Genomic DNA, 26,099 nt, shown 5'->3' with positions numbered 1-26,099 from the left:
CTTCAACTGTCAAGATGGGAACATCTCGTTCTGAATTCGATAAAATAATAATGTGTCAAAACGAAAGTAAAAGTAACCTCTTCCTACTAACTATTATAAATGCCACCTGCTGCTAGCTGTGTTTGTTGGAGAAAATATCGCGTACAAATCATTCCGATCTTCTCATGGCTGACTACAATGTATTGGAAGGTTCTTTCAACAATTCATTATTTGACGCGAAGTTTGATCTTTATACCCCAAGACCTCATTTTATTTTGTTGACTAAAGAAAGCGAGATTGAGTTCGTCAATCCTAATTTTAGTAGCACTACAAATGAACAAAAACAAGAGCTCATCAAATCGGTAAAATCTGTAATGGAGTTATTCAAAATAGATGGTGGCATTTTATCAATACATCTTGGAGCATGGAGAAGCCAAAAAGAAAAACTTCACGTTCATTTTTGCGTAAATGTTGATAGTTATTTAAAGGCGTTTAACAGTCAAAAATATAAAATTCCTAAATGGCCAAATAAGCAATTTGTGACAAAGGAATGGATATTTGATAAATGCCCGCACAAGTACGCGGATAATGTTCGCCACTATCCTTATCGAAGTTATTTAAAAAAAGAATTACAGGACATTAAAAACGGTAAATGTCCTGAGACAAAATTTCAGCCGAGAAGATACCTCTTGAAGGCGGCATAAGCCGAATTGTCTTTCATCACAGCCATCCAAAGATTGGTTTTGTAGGGGCTAAATCTAAGTATGCTGAAAATTTGCAACGTTACCTTTCGGCAATGGAAAAATTTGCTGAAGAGCTAAGCTTGACCGATGTAAATGGATGTCATGTTTGTCTGTACCTGGATACTGGTACGTACATAGCTTCGTTTTATCGACTTTCGAAATAACTTAAGTAGCTATATGTACATGCAGAGATATTTGTAAATGCAGCTTGAGTTTTTTTAAGTCTCCCTAACCGATCATGTTTTGTACATCATGCAAGGCCACTGCAAATTTTCATACAACTAACGCCTTTCTTAAGTTTTAATTAAACTCTAAATGCAGCTTGCATTTGACGAAAGTTGTTTTATTAGTATCACAAGCAAAGTAAAATGATCTCTTGCCATTTCCATATTTTTGGTCTTGGAACATATGAAGAATATAAAATGATATACAAAATATAATGGGTTAAATTTCATGAAACATAGCTAAGGAGAAAAAATGATAATTTTGTTTTTAAGAAAGATCAATTGATGAAACAACTTTGCAATGTATGAGAAACTACAAAAATAAAAGAATCCTTGCTACAGTCTTCAACAAATCTAAGTTTTATTTTCAGAACGTACAATAAACGATATTGAAAAAGTGTGAAAACTTAAGCAAGCAATTGCCTCTTCTAGATTGAAGTTTTTTGAATTTTGCAACTCATTTTTACTTAAAACCTCATTAAAACTCCAAACAAACAAGGTACAATTGCCAACTTTTATACGTTATTTATTGCATATAACGTATTGACATATTATGTGCCTAATACAGTTTATTGTTCCTTCTCTTAATCGTCGAATAGACAATATTGAAATTCAACACAAATTTTGCTAGAGGTATTTTACTCAAGAATATAACATTTTATTTCCTGTTTTTTGAAATGAAAGAACCGCTGTCACATTGAAATGAAATATTGGCATGAACGTACGTTTTATCTGTTCCAAAAAAATGATCACTGAGAGTGTTTATTCGTTTTTATTCGCCTCTAAGTTTAATTTGTTTGCTTTTTGAGTATTTAAACTCCAGCCCAAGCCTCTCACATCACACATTTTATATGAATTTTTAAGCCCGTAATTATGGCCATGTTCGATGGAAGAACTCAAAACAAGATAACCATGACATTGCATATAACTGTGGGCCATATGAATGTACATAGTACATTCATCTACAGTCTATACATCTATGTTAATGTGCAGTTTATGATGAACATGGCTCAGCAAGTTAGAATCTTTTACTGCCAATTTATTATCTGCATGCAAACTTTGTTTCAAGTAAGAGTAGTGGCTATTTTACTTTGTCTTTTCCTTCTACTTAGAAAGGTCTGAAAGAATAGATGAAATCATCGTGTAGCGTCTATCTACAATTGCACATTGACTTCTATTTTGAATAGACATGTGAAAGTCATTAATTTGTTATTTTGTGAGATTCTCATAAAAAGGACTTAATTCAAACTTTAAGAGTATACAGAATCCTTAAAAGCATAGCAATATGTCGCAACTTTGGTTCTGCTTTGCAATTTCTTGTTCACTCACAGCAAAAACAATTGATTTTTAACAAAATATTGACAAAGATAATGCTCTAAAATTTACGCAGCCTGTCTAAGCTTGCAAAAGCTGGCTTTGCTGCTAAGTTTTTTACGTTTTGACTTAAAAGTTATGTTTATACATATTTTGCCTTAATTGTTTTTACTAAGTAGAGAAACTAAGTAAAAAATACCATGAATGTTACGTCGATAAACTCGTCGACATTAATTAAACAGCAAAATTTAAGTGAGTTAACTTGAAAAGCCCTAAAGAAAAGAATAGTTTTTTATTGAAAAGATTGCAATTTATCAATAACTGTCATGCATGTGTATAGCAGACAAATAAGATGAGGTTTACATGTTTTGATTAGGTTTGCATACATCAATGAAAACTTCAATTAAATGGAAATTTTTCAGTTATATCCTTTTTTCTCTCTAAAAGTTCCAAATGATACCTGGAATTTTACCAAAAATGGTGAAGAAGACATTGTAGGGCACATTGTTATGGCTGGCCCTCGCTATTACAAGCTATGTCCTGTGGAAATTCGAGAGGAATGGTTAAGGGCTTACAAACATTCTGACTTTAAATGTTTGACCTGAGTAAATTAATAATAGTAATTTTATAAATTTCTGAGTTAAAAGACAATGCATAAATTTCAAGAAGAAGAAAATTTGCGAAATGGTTTAATTTCTCGGCATTTTATCGTGAAATTAAACGCGTTAGTTTTACTTCATGTTAATAACTTTGTTATTCATGTAAAATAACTACTTCATTAAAGTTATGTTTTATTATTTCAAGTTTTCTAAATCAAAGTTATGAAAAAGTAATAAATAATGACCGCTGTGTCGACGTCTTATAGTTAAAATCCTTACCGTAATATCAAATGAGTGCTTTGTATTAGTTAAAGTTCTTCATTAAATAAAAATTTTTGATCAACCTTTAAACTTAAAGATGTTTCAAAACCATTACTGCCGCCAAGGATGTCGAAAAGTCAGTCAAAAAGCTGCAACATAAACTTCACGTCTCAGGTCTACTAAGGGCCTGTTCATATGAGCCCGGTTAGCGAGACATCTAACCTACCTATGATCTTCCTTTGCAATACATTTACTATTAATATTTACGTCGTGTTCATATGAAAAAGCGGGCTGGCACGGTTGCCAAGATCTCGGCTGTAGGAGACTAAAGGATAGGTAGGTGGGATGAAAATTTTCCATATGAACTTGCTAGCCCGTTTACCAAGATAAAATTATTAAATTAAAAACATGTCAACCAATGGAGTGGAGCCGGGATTTAAAACATTGATTATCTTTTTCCCCCTATTGCCGAGTTCGTTTCTAAGAGAAAAGATTTGTTTCTCTGCACCACATATTTCGCATGTTTTCTATGTGGTGGAAATTGCAGCAATTTATACCCACGGCAAGTTGTCGTGCTCGAGAGCGACTGAAGATTGATAACTAGGGGAAGGGGGCGCATTCATTTATTCATAGTGTATAATTTATGGTCCCAGTTGATATAAAAAAAACTAGCTAAATTAGTAGAAAATGCATATATGAATAATACACCCAAATTATCGATTGTCTGCTCACTTAGTCTTGATATGTAAACATTTCTGGGCTTAAAGAAAAAACAGATTTTAAAACAAATGATAATGATCTAAACTCTTTGTTTGTCTAAATTGAAGAACAACTCAATTCAAATTTGAGCTAAACTATTTCTAAGCAAATGCAGTAATTGACCAAAAAGTTTTATTTGTTCAAATGCAGAACAAGTCAATTCCAATTTGGGTTGAAAAACGATTCATGTATTAATGCATATTGGGTATGTTAAGGGCAGAAGGACATTTGTGGCCATGATAAGTATGCTTATTTTTGAAATGTGGTTTGTGAAGTTTGTGATTATTAAACAATGAAGTTTAATAATCAAATGAATTTGAAAAACCTAACAAAAGAAATAGTTCTTGCATTGCAGACTAGTATATGACGAGCTTTACCTAAGGATTGGATGTTTTGATAAAGTTTATCCCCACCTCCGCCAAATTATTTCCTGTCCGTCGCCCTTGGTCCTCGCCTTGCTCTGTGTTTTGTAAACATTTCGAAACTTACTCCAAACAAAACAGCGGAATTAATGTAAAAATTGTATTTCACCACCAAATGATGGCAATCCTATCAATGATGTTCTATAAAGAACATGTAAGTCATTCAATTTGTGAAATAAACAATAATTTTAATTTTTGCTTGGTTTTCATATTGGCATGAACCATCTTAGCTTTAGAAGCTACTAGACTGGAGAGAACATTACAACTGAATAGAGGATTTGGCTTTTAGGCATACAAAACAACCTGTCCTTCAAAGGGAAGGGAGAGCTATTGGGTACGACTTTTTTATTCCATCAGAGGATAAATCATTGGATAAAATTTAGTAAACTTTAAAAAACAAACAAAATATGTTACAATTTTCTGTTTTGCCTTATTTAAGTGTTTCTTCTTTCTTCAGTTTCTTCTGGTTTCTCCAAAATTTCCCATTTTCTTATTCTACATTATTTATTTTTAATAAAATTTCGCATAAATGAAAGCAATACAAAATGTAAACAACATGGCAATTGATAGAAATTATTCCATCTTAACTTGTGGCGTAAAGCAAACTGATAACTTTATGAGTCAATAAGAACAATCATTGAGACCTTAATATTTCGTGCGTATAACAAGGGTTAGAAGTCCCTCGACAGTCACTTTTTTAATTCACTTTAAATTTTCTTTGTATTTGCTTGGCTTAAAGCGCGAGTTACTAAAGATCTCGCTTGTTTCTCGTTCAAACTGTAATTGGAAAAATCGTCATCCGTTTTTGCATCCATCAACGTGTTTTGTAGTTCATTTACATTCGACAAAGAGTGGCCATGCGTATTTTCAGTATTCTTCGTTACGCCAGCACCTTTTTCTGCGAGTGGAGCTTCTACCTCCTTCGAATTTTCATTGTTTGTTACAACATTGTAGATTCTATTACTCAGTTTTGTTCCGACAGAATTTGCACTATCACCTAAGTCTTCATTCAATTTTTGAATCTGTTGATGATTTGTTACGTATGAATTTGCTGGTGGGCGTCTTGAGTTAATTGGTTCACGCCGTGGTATTAAAAATGGTTCACCAGAAGTAAAGGATGTCTCTGTCTGTAAGGGCTTGTAATGTTTCACAGAGGGAAACTTGTGTTTATCCGTTGGAAGTGTATAGTAACCTCGGTGAGCATAATTAGGTTTATCAGGACTATAAAATTCTGTATAGAAAGAAAACATAAAATTAGTGTAGTTTTTATATAAGACTGCAACAAAATAGCGCGAGTCCGAAGGACGAGGGATATTTGCAGTCTTTAAAAAACTCACGAGTGCATACTTTGCCGTAATTGCACGAGAAACTATGCTATTTCTTAATACAAATATATTTTGTGATATTCCTGGACTATAGACATCTTAACAGAAGGCCCATTCAGCAAAAATCGTGACGTATTTTTCCACTACGTATGCGTGACTTCCAGCAAAATAAATATAAAATAGTATTGCCCGAGACTATTATTTTACTAATAATTCACAATTAACGCAAACGTTTGCCGAAATTTTAAGCAAAAGTGGTCATTTTGGGAGAGAGATAAAGTATCAAGCTTTCGTAGTGAAAAAAGATATTTTGGAAAAATGTTTATATTTTCTACTGCAATCTTGCTGAAGTATCTTGCTGAATAGCACGTCTGCATAAAATTTGCTTCAGGGAAGCGGGGACACGAACATCAAATGTCCAACACGAGCGGCCTTCTGTTAAGATATCTATTTTGTAATTCTTGAATTTTCAATGACTGCAGTTGTGGAAATTTTTGTTTACACAAAACTGACGCCATGTTTTTTTGAATTGAATAAAGCTTGTTTGGCTTTCTCTGCTTTTCAGCCAATCAGGAATTAGAATTTACAGTGCAATTACAGCTTTTCTCCAGTGGAATTACAGTTTTTTAACCAAGCAATTACACATTTCACAATGCAATTACATATAAACTGAACTGCAATCTACCAATCACAGTCAAGAAATATCTGAATACATAATATTAACATTACTAATATTTAGCAATTAAATATAAAATAATTGAAATGCGTAATTTTTGTCTTCGATAAATAAAGACTTTTTCTGATATTTTACTTAAAAGAAAGATTTATAACATCCATGATGCTTTTTGATGATTCAAAACGTTTGTGAATAAAGAAAAGTTGTGGTGAAAAGTCTTGATGATTTTTCAATATACAAAATTGAGAAAAGGCACAAGACCAAATATATCCTGGTGTAGTTGCTACAGCTACATCATCTGTGATGACTAACTAAACTGTGCTAAAACCATACAATAATAAACTTGTTTCCGTAACAAAACTATCGCATTGCCTTTATTCATATGCTAAACTCTATGAATAAGTTCGTGACAGCAAAACAAGAATTTTTGCATGAAGCAAAACATTTCCCCTTTTTTAAATCCTTAACAGTTATAAGGAGATTTCATTTTTGGAATAAGTTTTATTTTGTTTCCTACAGGGGCGGATCTAGGATTTTTCAAACATCAGTCATAAAACGTCGGAGGGGCTCCGCACCTGGGGGTCTGAGGCATTCTCCCCTGAGAAATTTTGAATTTCAGAGCCTTGAAAATGCCATTTTCAGTGTTTCATAGCAATACAAAATGTATTTTGTGGGCATCGTTTTTGCGTAAAAACAACACATTTTGCTTACGTTTTTTTTCAAAAACAAAATGACGTGAACAATACTTGAATGTTTTGCCAAATATTTAGGCTCATTATCATGCCAAATATATGGCTCATTAGCATGTCTAGGAACGTAAAATTTATTTTACATAATGCTATTCAAAAACAGATATAGTCTTTAAAAATTTCTACCAAGTTGTCAGGCATAGACCCCCCTAGAGACGCCCATTCAAACCTCTATGTAATGAGTTAAGTTAGAAATTTGGTACTACAAGTGACGGTTCATAGATATAGAAAATCTCAGACTTCAAACCATGCAAGTTTATTGTAATCCTTTACCCATCTCCACATCAGTGCCAGCAAATTCACCTTTTGAGAAAAAACTCAAAATTTTTTTTTCTGCCAAAGGTTAAGCAAAAATTATTAGAGTGGAAATTTGCAGTTAAGGACAGCTTAATGCCATAAATGTTTATCAGGCATTTCACTAGACTATTATCTCCTGTAAGTATATGCCTAGTGATCATGAAAAATACTTTGCTGTTTTGCCAAATTTCAAGGTTTATCTGCATACATAGAAAGACATTTTTACTTTATAGAAAATGCTTTTCATACATCAATAGCCCTTTGGAATTTATGGCAAACAATCTGGTATGAGTCGTAGATTAACACACCTTTACATCTCTAGATGAGGTGTTCAGAAAAGGGGACAATATGTGACATGGGACAACATTTCATGTATGTGAAATACTCAGGTTTAATACCATTTCAGTCAAATTGTCAAAATAAAAAGCTTCATGGATCAGAAGACTCAAAATCACAGGTTATAGTAAACAGCTTCTCATGTAATCAATGTTAGTTTTCTAAAATCTTAAACATTATGTAGTATAACTATCCAATGATTGAATGATCAATGATCATAAACTGAAAAGCCCCAAACATTTGTTTATGATAAAGTAAATAATAGTATGGGCCTTATGGCTGCAGATATTTTGTCCATTGAAATATATTTGCAGAAATGTAGGATTTCGCTGCCATATAACGTCCACGATTCCCCAAGCACTAAAGAAATCATAGCTAAAAGTCATTCGGCAACAACAATTTTAGAAACATCAATCTGCTTTCCATACGCCATATTGACATAAATCGCATCACACACTCTCATAAATTGACTTTGATATATTACATTCATGCATACACTTCACTTGTCCTTTACTTACGATTTTGGATGTAAATTTCTGCTGATAAAACTCAAAACAATGTTGGCTTTCTTTGAACATCAATAACTGAAATGTCGCTCGCGAGATCGTCTTTGCCAAGCATTTACAATTTATCCATAAATTTTTCACCCCCTTGAAAAAATTCCCAGTTTGGACAGCAGCATTCATGTCAATATATCAATTTGTAAAAGATTTCCATAAATTTCATCTGATTGTAGTTTAGTTTCTATCATGCTTATAAAAATTACTATGAAACGAGCTTGACTATGTTAGTTCAGTTGGGTATCAGTCGAAATCCGTCAAACCAATCACAATAAAACAAAAATTCAAATGAACCAATTGTAAGATAGCAATTGGACTCCCTTATACGTCCGGCCACCCCTATTATCAGTCGAGACCATTCCAGACTGTCCACTGATCTGGCCATTGGCCAATAAAATAAGCGTTTTTGGCGTTCATAGACTCCTTTATCCGTCGAACTAGTCAAGCCACCCCGCTTATCAGTCGGTTATTCCAGGTCAATTAAAATTCAACTGATCTGGTTACCAACGAGATATTCATTGGATTAGTCATTAGTTTTCAATAATAAATAAAGCTGGATTTTTATTCGAAGTAAATGCGATAAGAAAGTAAGAATAATTAATGAATTTTTAATTAATAGGAATAGGTAATTTTTGAATTTCAAACATCAGTCGCGCGACGGATTTGACATACTCTAGATCCGCCCCTGGTTTCCTAGTTGTTCCAAATTTGCAGAAGTTTCCATGCATAAAAAGAGTTAAAACGTGTGCATTTTAAAAGCATTTCAGGAACATGTTACATTTACACGACTGTTTTGAAAGCTGAAATCCTTCTCTTACCAATAAATTATAATTCATAACGTAAACGAGTTTTTCTACTGAAATGCCATCGTCAATATTTTTCAGTTAGTCTGGCATTCTACAGCTCTTCTATCCGAAATTAATAGCGAGAACTGGAGAAATATGGCTGAAAATTTTGTTGGAAGTACGCCCCCTCTCCCAAACAATTATTTAAATTTGAAGGTATGCAGCAATAATCTTGAACTTATATTCTTACGTTCATAAAGATCTGTTTCATCTAAAGAATCATAATACGTATTACCATGACGATTATCAACAGTCAGTTTATTCGGAGGCCTGCTGGTATCAGCTTCTTGAAAAGTTGACTCGCCAGGTAAGTTGTCTGTATCAAAACGTTTCTGCAATTACAAATGAAGAAAATTGGCTTAGTTTGTATACATACAAGGCTGGTTTAAGCATTGCAAGTCCTCCGATGCTACTGCTTTTGTTGGCAATTTCCTTTTTCGCGCATTCTTCGTCTAGAGTAAACAAGGAGAATGTGTGTCTGAACAAACCTGTTTTCGTGTAAGAGCAATCATTGGGACATTATCGTCATAAAAGGGCGCCACTCGTCGAGAAGATTTTTGAGGTAACCGCATACGACGACGTTTTATAGGAAAAAATAGCACCTGCAATTGAAAAAGAGAATTTTTCGTAATTGAAACGCCACTCTTTACAGTACAGTACTTCTGGCTGTGCAGTGCTAATTGTGTGTAACATAGGCAATAACGGAAATTATCTATTAGACAACACACATTTTAATCTACGCTATTATGAAGGACAAAAAGTTGTGAGTAATACCTCATTGTCTGTCTCACTTTCTACATACTTTTCAGCTTCTGGTTTCAGCTCTGTATCAGAAGTCCAACTAACTTTCTCCCTACATCAGATGATATATTAAGCTGTTACGTTGTTGTAAAAACGTGTTGCCATTGTGCTTGCATTGAAGTTTAGTTTTTTTTCACCTAAATGTATTGGCCTTATTAGATGAAACTAGCGATACAAGAAAAGCAGCTTACAGTTGTTTGTTTACATCTTTTCCTTCCAAAATGGCTTGAATCTAAAATGTAAAATACCTCCACATCATCTATGAGTTTTTAATAACTGAATGATTCCTTAGAAGACGTTGGTGAGAATAGTTCAAAAATTTTCACAAATATTCTCGTAGCTTCAGCTTTATAGATGTTTCTAAGTTTTAGACAATAAATTCATGCTACATTGTTATAGCTAGATATCTTATTAATTAATTTTAAACAAGGGAAAATGCTCAAGAACAAATAAAGTAACTTAGTGAGTGACATGGGTAACTTTCATATTCTCTTATGTGTACACGTGAAATCATGCACAATTTCTGTCGAATGGACGTTTTGGTGTACAATGCTAACACAAAGGTATATTTATTTAGATTGCTTCTTGTTTTACAGCATGGATGTATCAAACACTACATTTCCTATGATTATGTTACAAATAATTTACTTGTGGTCCCAAACAGTGTTGAACATAAAGTAACCATGGTTAAAATAATAGTTAAATGGCTATTTAACAAACTTTACAGCTACAAAAGTGTGTGACATACTAATGAAATAATGTTATTCCAATTTGCCAGTAATTGTTTTTAACAAACCAAACAAAGCAGTCGTCTGAAAAAAATACTGTATTTTTATATCATTGGAAAATGCATTGTTTGGCATGCTAAGTACAAATGCGTAGATTTGCTTTGTAGGACAAGGTTGGCAATCAGTTCTCAAAAGAACAATGGAAATTTAATGGATAAAGACAAAATAAATAATAAACAAAAAAATCCTACCTGACCACGTACGTAAATGTTTTCGAAAGAAAAACATGCAAATGTTAAAAAAATGGGACACTTCTGCCTCAAAATCTTTAATGAGTTATGCCACACGTGATTTCGAAGCAAATACGAGCAGTGGCATGGCCAACTCGACATGTGATGGGAATTTTATTCCTTCGTGCATTTTTTCATATTAAGTTCTTTTGAAATCAATTGTATCCAGGGATTAAAACATGAATGTATGAATACTGTACTCTCACTTATCAAGATAGTAACACCACTGAACACGATTGAAGTAAACATAAGACGAACATTTGAGGCAACTCGTTAATACATAAAGGCATCTTTATTGACAAAAATATTTTTTCAGTGCATGAATAAGAAGTAGCAAACTGAAGAAGGCAACATGATCACAAAGCAAGCTTAAACCATGTTGCAAATTAAGACTTAGATACCACTTAGTTTAGTTGCACATAAGTTACCTCTAGTTGAGCCATAAGCCATTCACGTCGAGATAATTTCTTCTCTTCCAAAGATATTAATGAGTCAAATTGTCTTCTTCTCTGTTTGAGATACTTATTTTTTGCTGACTTAGTGTTTTCCTTCTTTTTTCTCCGCTGACGCAATTTTTCTCTCCATTTTTCTATATTGGCCTACAAAAAGTTAAGAACAATAAATAAGCCCTGGAAAGCAGACAAAGCATAACCTCGTTTTGGTTATTAAGCAAATAGCTTGATATGACCTTCAGTGGTTCATGAATCTAGTCGTATAAATAAACACAATCAGGGTTTGCTTGTTTTCCCAATTAAGTATTTGAATTTTTGATATTTTTTCAGAGTAACCATATTGATCACGAGTAAATGTTAACTTTGCGAAAACTCTAGTTCCAACAAGTATCATAGTATTTTTTAGTAAATCAATGAGAATTGCCACTTTAATAACTTATTGAAATATTCGCTTTTTACCGAAAATTTTAAAACAACCACAGTGACGCTGCTTACCTTTATTTGAATGGTGTCGTCAGACTCAGATTCTGAAATTTGTTTTTTCTTCATCAGCTTATCTTTCAAAGATGGTTCAATTGACTGAATCAACGTGTCATTTCTTTGAGTTATATTTTTATTTTTTCCAGCAAGACTATGATTTGGGATGGCATTTGTTTTCACATCTGAGTCAATTTCTTTGCGTATAGTTGGACGTAATCGTAGAGCTACTTCAGAAACAGCAAAACTTGATGTGCCATCGAAGTTTACGTAAGTGATATTTTCAAATGTTGCTGCAGGATGAGAAACAATTGACGGTGATATCTGCAGTGACAATTTGCGTAAACATTAAACACAGCGCAGTGATGCTTTTTGCTTGATAACTACCTTATATATACCTTCCTAAGTTTTCAAAGAAAAAAATACATGTTATTGTGAGAAAAAAACAGAGCGTAATGAAAAAAGCAGCATATACAAGAAAGTCATGTAAATAGTTTATATAAAAGAAAGGAAAAGAAAGCATTTTAAATGTAATAAAACAAAAAATTTCTACATTCATTACTATCAGCTACAAGGATTTGAAATGGTTTTAAAAAATTTATCTTCAATTAATGTGACATCTAAAATAAGTGTCTCACAATGCAAGGAAGAAAGCCACAGTTAACCTGATCGTTAGCGAAGAAGGCATTACCTGTTTTTCAATTTCTTGGACTTCAATTAGTTTAACAATTTTTCTTCTTTGCTTTTTTGTGTCTGGTGTTTGCACAATTACATCAGGGTAATCTTTAGTTGGAAGTGTTGGTGATGTGCTGGTTGGCAATGTTTCGTGTTTTCTATATCTCCAAAAACATTTACGATAACTTTTTGACAATATTTCGGCCTTTATTCTTTAACACTCGTTTTTTTTGTAATTATTTTTCTTAAAAATAATAAAAAACTAAGGCATGCCTTCTTTATCTTTCAGCTTATTGTTTACTTTTGGAGAAGTCGGCAAAATAAATTAAAAAACACCAAATTTTTCAGAAAATCTATTCAATCGACGGGATGTTGTAATTTATCTTATCTAACTATGCATCCAGAGGCGTAGGAATGAAGAGGGCATAGACGAGATATGCCTCTCATAAAAAATTAAAAAGAAAAAAGTCTCTTTTTGTATTGAAAAGTGCCTTTTTGTACAGGATGAGTCTGATATGATAATTTGCCCTTTGTTTTTTAAAAGGAGTTTAATAGACCCGTTTTTTTACAAACCGCCTTCTACTGATATGCATTCTTTTATAACTCTTACATAACTAAGATTATGATATCGATTTTCTGAAATTTTGGGTGAATTATGACATCAAGTGAATTGTGTTAGACGTGTTTTGAATTTGTAAATAAGCTTATTTATCCATTATATTTCGATTCTATTTGATTTGAGTGGATTAATTTTTTTTTAAAGGAATCCCTTGTTGTAAGGCTAAAAAGTGTGTCAGAAATCTAAAATTCTAAAGATTAAATAGCATGAAAGCAAACTGCAATTGGCCTCTCAAACCCCCTCTCTACCTATTTCTAGCTGCCATTCTTAAAAAAGTTTCTTTAGGAGCTGGCTCCCCCTCCCCCCTTAAAAATTAGATTGTCTTACACCACTAGCTGCATTTTCACTGTTTTTCTTTTAATTGCACTGCAAACTAATTCAAAAATTTCATATACCTGTCAGGAATAACACGTTCAAGTTCATCTTTATTTCTTTCAATGGAAACTTTATTTAACTAATAAAGGAGACATCAAATCAAAGAGGGGTGTATAATACATTAATAAAAAATAGTTGACAGAGAATTAAATGAGATATATAAATCAAAGTAAACTATAGCGTTTTGGTAGTTGGTATATTGAGAGAAACGAAAGAAGAAAATTTGCACTTTGCACGATATTTTTATACGTGTTTAAATCAAAACAGAAATATTCACTCTGATGACGTCATGAATTTTGAGAAAATTGAACTGCAAATAGTAAAAATTTGTATTGTGCATAACTTTATATAAATTTTCCCATAACAAGCAAGTGTGACTATTTCATGTACTAATCTTACGCTTAACAGACAAAAGTCGAAAATTCTCAATAAAAAATAGAAAATATGAAATTCAGAAAAGTCCAAACCTTGAGTTTATGACTTGTTCGTCGTTTTTTCCAGCGTTTGATGACTAAGCAAGCCAAGAAAACGAGCACAACAGGGACGCTAACAGAAACAATAACTAACACGACTTCATTGTTTTTATTCCTTTCATCAAGAGAGATTAAAATGGCGCTAAATTTTCCAGAAACCTAAAAGACAAACGATGAAGCTAGAAACTGATACATTAAAACGTTGTATTAAGTACAAAACTGTTTAACTAAATTGCTTTGTCAAGCTAGATTGATAAATTCATCAGTTAAATATATCAGATGTACTATTATGGAATTGAACCAGTTACATTGCCATCATTACATGCTTTTCAGATCTTTGCCATACAAAATTGACTGGCAGCTACACTTGTTGCCGTTTTTGCATTATTTCAAGATTGATTATTTGAAGTAATTTTTGCCTTCCTATAGAAACCAAAATATTGGCAGCGATTCTGATAGTGTGACATAAAACTTTAGTTTTTGAAAGTTATTGTACAGGTTATAAATGCAATCAACTAAAAATTAACAACATTAATTGTAGCTGGTTTTCAAGTCAAACCAAAAGAGAACAAAAAAAAGCCCAGTGACATGTGCAACATAGTAAACTAAAGGCAAATATGAATTTTCGTAATCACATGCATGTACACACCTGGTATCCTAAAATTGAAACTGCTTCAGCTAGTGATGGAATGTTCATAGTTCTTGCAGCTTCAACAGCTGGTATTAATAAAGACCAATTTTTGACGCAGAAACGGACTTCGACTTGTTCACTGGCCGGAGAACGAGTAACATTTAAGAGCTAGAGATGTACAAAATTTCTTGCTAAACTACTCTATATAATGAATATTTGATTTAAATTCCCAAACGAAAACAAGAAACATATATCCGTGCATTAAGCAAGTTTTTCAATAGTTGTATATCTAATAATAGTTTCTATTTTTCATGTTTCACAAAAATTGTGATATTATAGTGATGTATTTGCACTTTAAAAACCATAATTATTGCATTTCCAACTCGTTATTGGTTGTTGTTACAAGTGGAATGGGCTTATCAATTCTGTTCAGGGGGAATTACAGTAAAACATATAGATAAAAGGTGTTGCAGTTTTTTGCAAAACGTAAAATTAATTTCTTAACAGCATTTTCATTTTAGTTCTTTTTTCATTATGTAATAATTATGTTTTTTAAATTAATAGTAATGATTATTTTTCAGAATCTATTATTTACCTCCACTCTGAATCGTGTTTCATTCTGTCTTTTTAATCGCAATCTTTGACCAGCGTCATTGTTAATTGTTTTAAACTCTCCGGACCTTACATCCTGCAATGTATTGCGTCGTTTTCTAGAGGAAAAACCCTTTAAATCGCCTAAGTTATATAATCTTTCCAATTTACTTCGAAGATCACGAAGAAACATAATATCTTGTGTGTTAACCGTTGTAGGAATAAGAAGAAAAACGCGTACTGTAAACCGAAGACTTGAATTGAAAAATATATTCAATGATGTCCTTGAAATTTGTACGTCTGAAGAAGTGACGGAGGAAGAAAAACTGGACGATGAAAATGATGAATGTTGACTCAGCATGTTTGAAACAGCTGATATATACGCTTCAAATGCCCTCGAGGATCTTTTATCATCAAAATTTGATACCGTAAAATGAGTTGAGTAAGTCGAGATTGACTTTATGGATATAACAGATGTCACAAGTCTCACCACAGACTTTTTTAAAGGCAGCGTCGATGCAACCTCAACCGAGTATGTTGCATGTATTAAGCTGGATTTTCTTGTTTTCACTGTTGTTGATATTGTCTTTGATAAGAAAAACGGCAGTCGTTGTGCAAATGAAGTTCTGTTTATATTTAATGGTGTATTTTTCGATCTAATACTACTTCTATGGGACAAATAGCTCAACAAAAATCCTTCAGTATTGGGCGTTGAGGCTGTTGATTTTACATTTTCGTCAGCCATTTTTTTCGATAAACTGGAAGTTTTGTTTATCAAATTGGTTTTGATGTTTGCAGCTGAGGAAGAAACTAAAACTCTGTGCAAAATTAATGATTTGCTCATGGCCAAAGTTTTTGATGGGGAAATACATTGGGTTTTAGCTGTAAGAGCATTTCCTTTTTCTAAAGAGGACCTAAAAAGTGAATTCACTCCACTTATGTGCAAAGATGACGTGCTACGTGTTGACTCATCAGAAAATGCCGAAAATCCCGATAGTTTTTTGTTCACAGTCGAACCTCTACTATGTTTTGTGGAAGAAGTACGAGATGAATTTGAGCCTGAGGACATTACAGTAGGCATAGATATGGGCAAAAATGTTCTCGAAGTTTTGGTTAAGTTTAATGCTGAATATTTTGATAACCTGGAGGTGACGTCAAGCGATTTTTTCAAACCAGATTTTGAAATTATGCTAGAGGATAAAGCCAACAGTTGTAATGTTAAAGAAGAGTGGATGGAAGGAAGATTTTGAGATAAAAATGAAAAATTTAATTGTGAACTAACTTTACTTGAAACATATAATGTGGAGCTTTCAAGTGGAAATAATGATCCTCTTGTAATAAATGATGACGTCATGTAAACTCTTGAGTCAGACGAGATAGGTTCTTTGTAAATTGTTGGCGTAAATTGGCGTTCTCTCATTTTAGTTTCATCAGTTGCATTAGGATATGTGATGAGTGAAATGAATTTGGTACTTTCCCATTTCATTATCGTCGATTTTCTCTTGTAAGACAACAAGTGTGATGATGATGGGCTCGATGTCTGTATTTTAAATGTGTTCAGAACGCCAGTACTTTTAAATTTTGCTGTAAATCTCAACCTGGTTATTAATGATGACAGGGAATGTAAGGGTAATTTTGTTTTCATTAACGATGTTGCAGTTATGTCACTCGATTCACTTGATAAACTTGATAAATTTGATATTTTTCGGCCCAACTGGGTTGTGATGTAAGCATCTGGCGAAGAAACTATCAACTTAGGCGTATTCAGAGAAATTGTGATTTTTTGTGATGTTGAAGAGTTACTGATGTCTAAAGCTCTCAATGATCTTGCAATTGACGAAATCGGATGTTTGTTTGTTATAGACTTTAAAATGATCTCGTTTTCATTTACAGACGATGTATCACGTGAAGCTTCACCATAAGTAGTATTGGCCATAATGGATCTTCTGTTATGCTTTGTAAAGGAAACAAAAGAATTAGTGGAACTTGAGGGCAAAGAAATAGATGGAGTAAATGGCGGCGATAAAATATTTTTCGGCATGCTTGAAGATGTATTTATTGTTGCAAATTTGGAGTTGATTTCTGATGTTCTGAAAAAAATTCTTTTTTGCGATAATAACATGGCCGCTAAATTGATAATATTTGACGTGGACAAAAATACGTTATCATTTGATTGGCTTGGACGAAAAGTCAAGTTGCCAGCATTAGAGCTGGTAAAGGTTTGTAAAAGTGTAATGCTGCCATCAACCGTTGACGTTTTTGAGCTTAAAAACATTGTACTGATCTGGGAAATAAGAAACGATCTTCTTGCATGAAGAGAAAAAGTAATTTTTCGAAGTGCCGTGGATGGAAAAATTCTTACATTTTGTGAAATTGACTTAGCAGAGATTCTTGCCAATGTTACCGTAGTTCTTTGAACTTGACTGAGTTTCGATGCAGTTTCTTTTTCAGCAGAGTTTATTTCCATGATGGACTCAGAAATGTTAGGTAACAGTTTTTGAAAAGTAGTTTCATCCATTCTTCCCGGAATAATGCTCCAAGTTGAAAAGTTTACAGACGACACTTTTTTGGAGCGGGTCAAACTTGAAGTGTTGTTTAAAAATATTGAAGTCGCAAACATCGTTGCAAGCAAAGTGTCCATTGTTCTCACAAAATTATTTTTCAAATTATGTAGTTTGTTCAGCACTGACGAGTTTTTCCTGAAGAAAGAAGAGAACAGTAATGGTGTGTTCCTTGTTGTGGTGATTAATTTTGACGAAGTTTTCAAAATTTTATTACGAAAGGTTGTTGGCATTAAGGAATTTTTTGATAGAAATGTTTCCGAGACAGTAGTCAAATGCATGAGTATATCATTGGGCGTCATGTGTCGCATGAAAGTCATTTCACTAGAGCTCAAACCTAGCGATTGTGTATATATCTCCACTTTTGATACTTCTTGAAAAAAATTTGACGTAGTTAAGCTTTCTGGTTTCTGCATTTTGCTTATATTACTTTTGTCCAAAGAATTGGAATATATGGAGATGGACCTAACAAGCAAATTTGATCTTTCATTTAGTGACTGCGATATTGATACAATAGTGTTAGAGTGGATGTTTTGGACATCTGATGGTCTAATATGTGACGTCATAAAGATTGCTTTTGTCATACGTGATTCAGTTAAAGATAAAACACTCTCTGAAGCCAAAATACTTTTGTAAGATGATAAAAATCGACTTAAATTCTTTCTTGAGCGATTCATTGACGGCGTTTGGAATCTGTGTAGGTCAAATGAGGAAAATACTGATTCTTGGATAGTTGTGGTTGAGATTTTCATTGGTAACGATATCAACTTAGCCTGCATCGTTATTAAAGTTTCTGAAATTGCATTTAAAAAAGTAATTTCATTAACAGGTCATAATGGCTGCAAAAAAACATGTTCGTAAAATATTTTGTCAAGATTTATAGACTTATGTCATGTTTGAAATTCAAACACCCTTGATTGACATGCACGAATTGACAAACACATAACGCTTTCTGTTCAGTTAGTTGTAACTAGCAAAGAAAAAAATGACATACCTTGAGAAGAGGAACTCAAGGTGTATGATGGTGTAAGTGACGGTAGAAATACATGTAATGTGCGAGTTGATTTGCTTTTAGGTTGGTATCCTATGGAGGTTTCCAAGTTATGAGATCCAATGTCTGATGACAAATAAGGTCCTGAAACGTTAATTTGGACAAATAATACAAATGTCGTTTACAGAATGTGAATAACGTTTTTGGTTTGTGAGCTATTTTTTAGCAAAGATGCGAATAAAACGAGAATTTCAACGTGTTGTAAAAAATATCAATAGCTCTAATCCGCAGCATGAGAATTGTGACGTCATTTAAGGAGCGCAGACTGACCGCCAGAACAACTTACACTGTTTATGCACGTAAACAAACACAAAAATGCCAGATCGATGTGTAGTTTTTGGTTGTTCTAACGTGAATTGTGAATACGCCAGGAATCTTATCTGCATTTTACTTGGAATCTGTGTGAGGACATATTTCATAAGTATATTACATTTTGAATAAAAAGCAAGTGGATATCTGATTATAAAAGTGAGATTTAATCAGAAAATATTCCTAGTACAGTAGCGAACCTCAAGAGCAAACAGAAGAAACAGCTTGTGATGAGCCTGTATTAGAGAAGGCAAACCTATACGATCATTACGCCAATGCTGTAAAGGTTAACATTAATTATCGTTTTTTATATGTACTTATGATGTCTCTAATTTAGAAAGTAGCTATGCAATACGAATTTCAATACCAAAATTGTCTAAAACTCGAAAAAGAGAAACGTCGTTACAGAAACTTATGGTGGGGCAAAACATAACCTTCAATATAGCAAAACGTATGCAAATAGTTCTAATATGGATATGCTCGCAGTTGGCAATTGTTATTTAAGATAATACGCCTGTTAATTTTATTTCATGTATGATTTTAGGTCAGGAGAAGATATATCAACGTAATAGGACCAGCCATGTTTAATAACCTTAATTTCTATAATACTACTAACTAAGGCAGCATACACCTCTGGAAAACTATTAAAGTTAATTACCAAGAAATATGGACTTAATCAACCTTGCGTAGCTGCAATCCTGAAGTATCCTATTTGATATATGAGTATGACAACAACAGCAGCAATGAAGAAGCATCAACTTGTAGCAAAGTGGTTGATCTTGATAGTTGTCTAGCTGAGGAGATTTTGGATCCAAATGATCACTGGTGACTCAGACTCAGAGAGTTGTCTTGGTGTTGAACAAAGTAATAAGCCTGAGACAGAAGAGTTATGTACATATAGTGACATGGATGTCGACTCTGAATCAGTGCAGCCAAAAACATTTAAAACGTGAAAAATTTTTGGATGATAACTTTAATTTATCAATCATCATGGCAATGTTAAAATAGTAGTGATTGTTAAAAAATCAAAGTTAAACAGCTATTTAATCACAATCACTAACAAATTATGTGTGCCGGTATGTAATTGCACTTATTGATAGCTACTATTGAATTTCATAAATTGAGTTTGTTTGTCATTTTAAAATGGTTAAACAAACACACAACTTAAGAACAGAGAAAAAATTTATAGTGTTTTTCACCCAACTGCTTGCACTTTTTAAATTCTGTCCAATTTGCAAATCAGATGATGTTCTTATTGAGATATTGCAAAATGGTTCAATGGCAAAAGTGAAAGTTAGTTGTTCCAATCAAAAATGTGGAGCAGACATAACATGGAATAGTCAACCAGTCATGACTGGGACTTCCATTCCTGCTGGAAATTTGCTATTGGCATTTGGTATTTACACTGTTGAAAACTCTGACAAAAAGGTGATCAGAATATACTTCTCTCGCCAGCGTGCAAATAAGACTTATCTGATGGTATATAAGAAATTTGTAAACAAATTACTACAAACAAATGAAGAGTTTGAATGTCTTGTTAAAATTTTGTTTAGGAAAAACTGTATCATGCATTGGTGATCTACTGGAAAAAATACTAAGTGAGTTTGATGGAGAAAGTAATGGCATGTATACAACCTATTGCAATTGCTGGGAATGGAAGACACGATTCCATGGAACACAGTGCTAGATACTGTCCATATACAACATTCTGTTGCACAGTACCTCAAATCATTAGTTTTTCTCTTGTGCAGGTATATTTCTTTGAAATATGCGTTTTTTTTCTTTAAAAGTATTTACCTATTTGCTAATTTGTGAAGAAATGAAGTTGGAAATAGCACTGGTATGTAGTTTGAGGGATCTAAAAAATCATGGGATTTTCTTAAGTCTTGCATTATTCCAATTTCGACATTAATCACTGACAGGCACATACAAATTGCCAAATATATGAGAGAGTATTATCCAGGTATTACCTACTACTTTATGTAATAATTTCTTATTGCCTTGTCTTCAGATTCTATAGCACACAATAAGATGTATGCAACTTTAAATAAACCAAGGTTGATTGCTGGAATCATGAATACTTCTCCGATGTCTCAAACAAGTGCATTAGAGAGACCTCACTCAGTTCTTATGCAGTTTGCACCCAAAAAGATAAGCTACGTTTTTCTTGGAATGTAATGTTCTGCCGGTATTCTATGAAACATGTTCAATGAAACACCTATGTGTCATTATAGTTTTTATTCCTTTGTGCCAATTTAAACTGTTTCAACAAATTGCATGCACTTTTATTTTTCATGAAGGCATATCCTTGCAGTAACTCACTTTAATAGCAATTTTTACAAGTATAATCAAGAAGTTAATTAAATGCCATGATAGTCAAAGCCACAATAAAAATGATTATTATAAAATAAAATTTTGAATAATTTGCACATTGTTCCACCAGGGTATGTTGAAGATATATATCATGTGTTGTGGTCTGAACTCATTGATGAAGAAACATTGAAAGAAGCCAAAGATGATCTTTTACTAATGACTCCATTGCCATTAAATTCCTTGTTAGAAGAGCAATCAAAAATTGAAGCTATCGCAAAAAAAACAACAAGACAAAGCATGCCAGCTGTACATGTTCCCAAAACTTATATATTTAACTGTCCAAAAACAAAACGTAGCCACTTCTGTTAGGAGCTGGTGGTATGAGCATAGTTACTTATGATTCGGTGAAGTATGAAATGACTGCAAGGAAAGAACATAAAGAAAAGGAGTTGGCTATTTAATTGTTGTATGTTTTGTATAACAAGAATAAGTGTGAATCGAAGATGCAATACATCAAGAGTGGCTAAAATCATTCAAGACCAGACTGTATCCCTACTCGCTGGGCTTATGCACCAAACAGCTAAAATGATATGTAACGTTATGTTATTTTATAAATTGTCCTTTTCAAACACTGTTAAGTGTTCATATTTTTTAAATTAAAAGTTGTTAGGTTAATCGTCTATATGGAACAACTCGATAACACCTGAAAAGGCATAATACACAAGGCCCATTAAAACAGGCAGGAGTCCATAAAATACAATTTTTGCAAGTGTGCATCTTAAAAACCCAGTCAGAAACATTAACTATTAATTGTAACAAGCCTTTGCTCAAAGAATCAATTATGATATCTAACTCCATCTCGTCTTTGGTAAATCACCATATGATCGTGCATTTCTATCTTGAAATTGGTAATTTTGTTGCAACATCTACATTCTTTTGGATCAACCAAGAAAGGAACACGACAGTTACCACAATTGCACCTAAGAACGTTATCTGTAAAAAGCTTCGGAAAAATAAATAAACAAATTTTCCAAATTTTCTTTCCAAGTATCAAGAGAAACTTCATTTTGCATTCTGCGTTCGAGCTCTTCTGTTTGACGTTTTTCTTCTTCTCCCTCTCTTATGATTTTCTAACCACTCATCATCAGCAAGTGGTTCGTGTTCATACGCTGCAGCTTGGCCGTACTCAAAATCACCATCGGTTTGGGGAGCGCACTTAATGACGAATGATCTTTGTCTTCTAAATTGAATTCACGCCTGTTTAAGTCAATATTTTCCGCTGTTGTTGCTGTGCTTTACTCAGAATCGGATGTCGACATGTTTAATACAATTTTTATATTAATTACAACGTAACATATAAAGAGTTGCTATTTCACGCTATGTTGTTTTGTATGCAGCACCTTTATACGTTCCTTAAATGACGTCACAAGCCTCTCATCTTAAGCCTTCTCAAAGGCGTAGAACTTTCTCAAAAACAAGCAACTTCAAACCGCAAAAAAACTTCAATATTAATATTTTTCGCAAAATTTTCTTCGAAATCATATTTTCCAAAATCTAAACTTTAAAAATACCGCAAATTTGGAAAGGCTTAATATACACTTTAAGCTTGGAGTTGAAAAGACTGTCGTGGATAATTAGTTCATATGTTTTAGAGAACGATGACAAAATTTTCGAGTCGTCAAAATCAGCTTTGACTTGTCATTTTACACCATAACACTATAATAGGCTGAATTCTATGGTGGATTATTGTTCAGGTTGAGATGCAGAAATTCATGACTAAGTAAAAACAACATAGATGTACTGATATGTACTCACTTAATATAAATCTGCCTGTTTACACCCCGAAAACTTGCAATCAAGAGAGCTAGAGCCATCAAAAATTCGACATTTATTTTCTAAATCCGCCATATTGTTTTGTGTGAAATTCGCTAAATTTGCTGGCTCATATTCAAAAAACGGTGCTAAATAATGATTAAGGAAAAATCTATCTAAGTTAATTTGAAATGATATGTTTAGCTATTAATCTTCCATAGCTGCTTGATGGACAAAAAGACTAAAAAATGAAAAAACAATTCTTGAAATTGAGTTGCGAAAGAGTCCTTCATCTTTTTGTGTAAATAATATAACGATAATAAATTTGCACATGAGATTGCGTACTCAGAAGCCTTTGGTCGCCATCTAGCTCCTGCTGTACACACTGCTGAGCAGTGCATTCTTAATAGAACATTTCATTGAAATCGTTTATAAAGTTTTCATGTGTATCGTCGGTATCATCGTAATCGCTATCATCGCACTCATCCGGCTCTTTTATTGGGCCGTCATCTTCAGAGGCGTAGTTACTGCAGTCAGAACAACCGCAAATGTCAGTACATTGCAAACCAGACTTCACGCACGAGCATCGAAGATTCTTGCAACCAGCTTTACACTTGCATGTCACGCACTCAATAAGTGTATCTGGAGCAGAAGGTCCTGTCATTCAAAGAATCTCTAACTGAACATTTTTCATGTGCCATCCATGGCTCACAGAAGGTTGAACATTAATGTGCGATTGCAAACTTATCTTTAAAGTGTTTATATTACGAATTTTAGCCCCCTTTTTTATTAGCTAAATTGAAAGACCTTGTTTCAGTGATTTTAAATCTGCAATTATAATTGAAATTGGATTGGTGAAAGTGATTTTACGAACATTCAAAGTCACGATTTTCAGCATTTTTTTGCGAACTTTTTGATCGGTATGCTAATGACTTGTGACGTAGAAAGTTGAACACATATATCAACATGGCGTATTCTACTAGTAATCTTAATAAGAAACGCGGAGGAAAACGCTGTGTTGCTGGCGGACCCAATCAAATTAGTTGCGCCAATGACTCAAAAACCGAAGGAATATCGATGCATCTGTTTCCTAAAAAAGAAACAGAGCCGCAAAGACATAGAAAATGGGTAAATTTTGTGCGTAAACATAGACCGGGTTTTGATGCTTCCTCTACCTCGTGTCTGTGTTCTGCGCATTTCGAAGATTCTTGTTTTGACCTTAATTTGAGCGTGCAAGTCAAGCTCAAAAGAAGGTTGAAGAAAGATGCTATCCCAACCATTGACGTGGTTGGGATTCCTGAACCATTACAGGACGAAATAACCGATCGAAAGCGAAGACAAGTAAGTTTACGCTTGTTTATGTTAATTTTTCTTTTGTCATATGTAAATTCGATATAAGTTTTGTTGATTATTCGACATACTCTCCATAAGCCCTCGCTGAAGGAAACATGTTCTCTCAATGAGGAAGTACCATCTACTAGTGATGGAGCTGAGCATGTTGAAGTATGCACTGGGGAAGCAAACGATTCGCCATTTGAACGGCTTGCTATTTTCCATTTTTACATTTATGCTATGATTTAATTCAATATATTTTTTCTTTTGTCTTTTTTCCCAGACTGACATTGAAGAAAAGATTTTCTTTCATTTAATTCTTTCAGCTTAACCTCTCAGTAGTTGCACCAATTTGTTTTTATTGTTTACTCTTGTTTCAAACCATTAAACTGCATGTCAACTTATATAGTGCATCCATGTACCTCCTATTTGGTTTTCATCTAGGCACATTTCCTGACCATTCCAAACTCAGCAAAGAAGGTCAACAGTCTCTACAGTGCACAAGTTAAAAGACTATTCCATCATCGCCCTCTGATGGTATGTAACCTTTTGTGTTACCACTTGGATATGCTTTCCGAATAAAGTGGTAAACAAAAGCAGGTAAAGGCCGAGTATTCTCCCATCCCATAGACCCACAAAACCATCGCATCAACCATCTGTATGCCACAGCTCTCAAGTACCTGAAGTAAATAAAAAAGTTGGACTAATTATTGTTGATGAAACAATGTTGATGATAACATTGTTTCTCATACAATTTACAATCTTACATATTTAATGATTGTGACGCATGGCGGCGATAAGCATGTCCATTGCTATCTCTCAATAGTGGCCCGACGTTTTCAAGGACAGCCTCATGAAATAAAGGCCCAAATTTGGCATACTGTGTTATGCATGATATTTTCTCAATGCTGCCATCGAATGTCATTTTCTGCAAAGCTGCTCCTATTTCCTTACAGCATCTGTACTCTAATGCGCCTTCTAACAAATCGTTATGACAGCATTGACAATTACACCTGAAACGTAGGAGCATTGTGGTTTATAAAGTAACTTTATGTATATTACAAACAGGAGAAAACAACAACTTACCATTCACCGAGTGGAATTACGCCATTACTTCGTTGTTCTAATGTCGCAGGGAGAATTCCATCGGGATCATCTGGAGTATGCACTTCATCACCATCTCCTGCGAGCGGTTCATCGTCATATGCGAAGTCGTTTAAATGCCCGACATAACTTATGGATTCCGAGCTCGAATCAGATACGCATTCAGACATCGAATTCGAATTATCTGAGCACTGATTTGAGGCCATACTTTCCGGAAAACTTGTTTTTTAATATTTTATTGAAAATACTGTCATTATTTTTTTTTTTAAGACAAGAAAAACGACAACAAAATCACCTCCTATAATATAATATTATATTGACGGAAACAGACGTGTTCAACTATCTACGTCACAAGTATCAATATGGCGTCGTAAAAAATTCGCAAATAGTACCCGACTTTGGAGGCAAAATTAAGG

At 33.6% G+C, this 26,099-nt stretch overlaps 1 protein-coding gene across 3 annotated transcripts in view; it reads right to left on the bottom strand.

Annotated features, from left to right (window-relative positions):
- Positions 1-4,578: 4,578 nt before the first annotated feature.
- Positions 4,579-26,099, bottom strand: part of LOC124457691 (mucin-3A-like) — a 31,704-nt gene continuing 10,183 nt past the window's right edge. The window contains exons 2-14 of one of the 3 annotated variants that reach the window (XM_047007894.1): positions 18,757-18,897; positions 15,206-18,555; positions 14,629-14,778; positions 13,974-14,138; positions 13,527-13,585; positions 12,529-12,676; positions 11,856-12,161; positions 11,337-11,507; positions 10,082-10,122; positions 9,864-9,942; positions 9,578-9,691; positions 9,280-9,421; positions 4,579-5,532 (exon numbers count right to left, since the gene is read on the bottom strand). In XM_047007894.1, the coding sequence (XP_046863850.1) occupies positions 5,009-5,532; positions 9,280-9,421; positions 9,578-9,691; positions 9,864-9,942; positions 10,082-10,122; positions 11,337-11,507; positions 11,856-12,161; positions 12,529-12,676; positions 13,527-13,585; positions 13,974-14,138; positions 14,629-14,778; positions 15,206-18,555; positions 18,757-18,897 (5,390 nt within the window). In that variant the 3' untranslated portion in view covers positions 4,579-5,008. The remainder of the gene's footprint in view (positions 5,533-9,279; positions 9,422-9,577; positions 9,692-9,863; positions 9,943-10,081; positions 10,123-11,336; positions 11,508-11,855; positions 12,162-12,528; positions 12,677-13,526; positions 13,586-13,973; positions 14,139-14,628; positions 14,779-15,205; positions 18,556-18,756; positions 18,898-26,099) is intronic. The other 2 variants (XM_047007896.1, XM_047007895.1) reach the window with 2 other exon arrangements.

This window comes from Xenia sp. Carnegie-2017, unplaced genomic scaffold (assembly GCF_021976095.1).
Source record: "Xenia sp. Carnegie-2017 unplaced genomic scaffold, XeniaSp_v1 HiC_scaffold_6, whole genome shotgun sequence".
Taxonomy (NCBI): domain Eukaryota; kingdom Metazoa; phylum Cnidaria; class Anthozoa; order Malacalcyonacea; family Xeniidae; genus Xenia; species Xenia sp. Carnegie-2017.
This window is presented reverse-complemented; position numbering and strand designations above follow the sequence as displayed.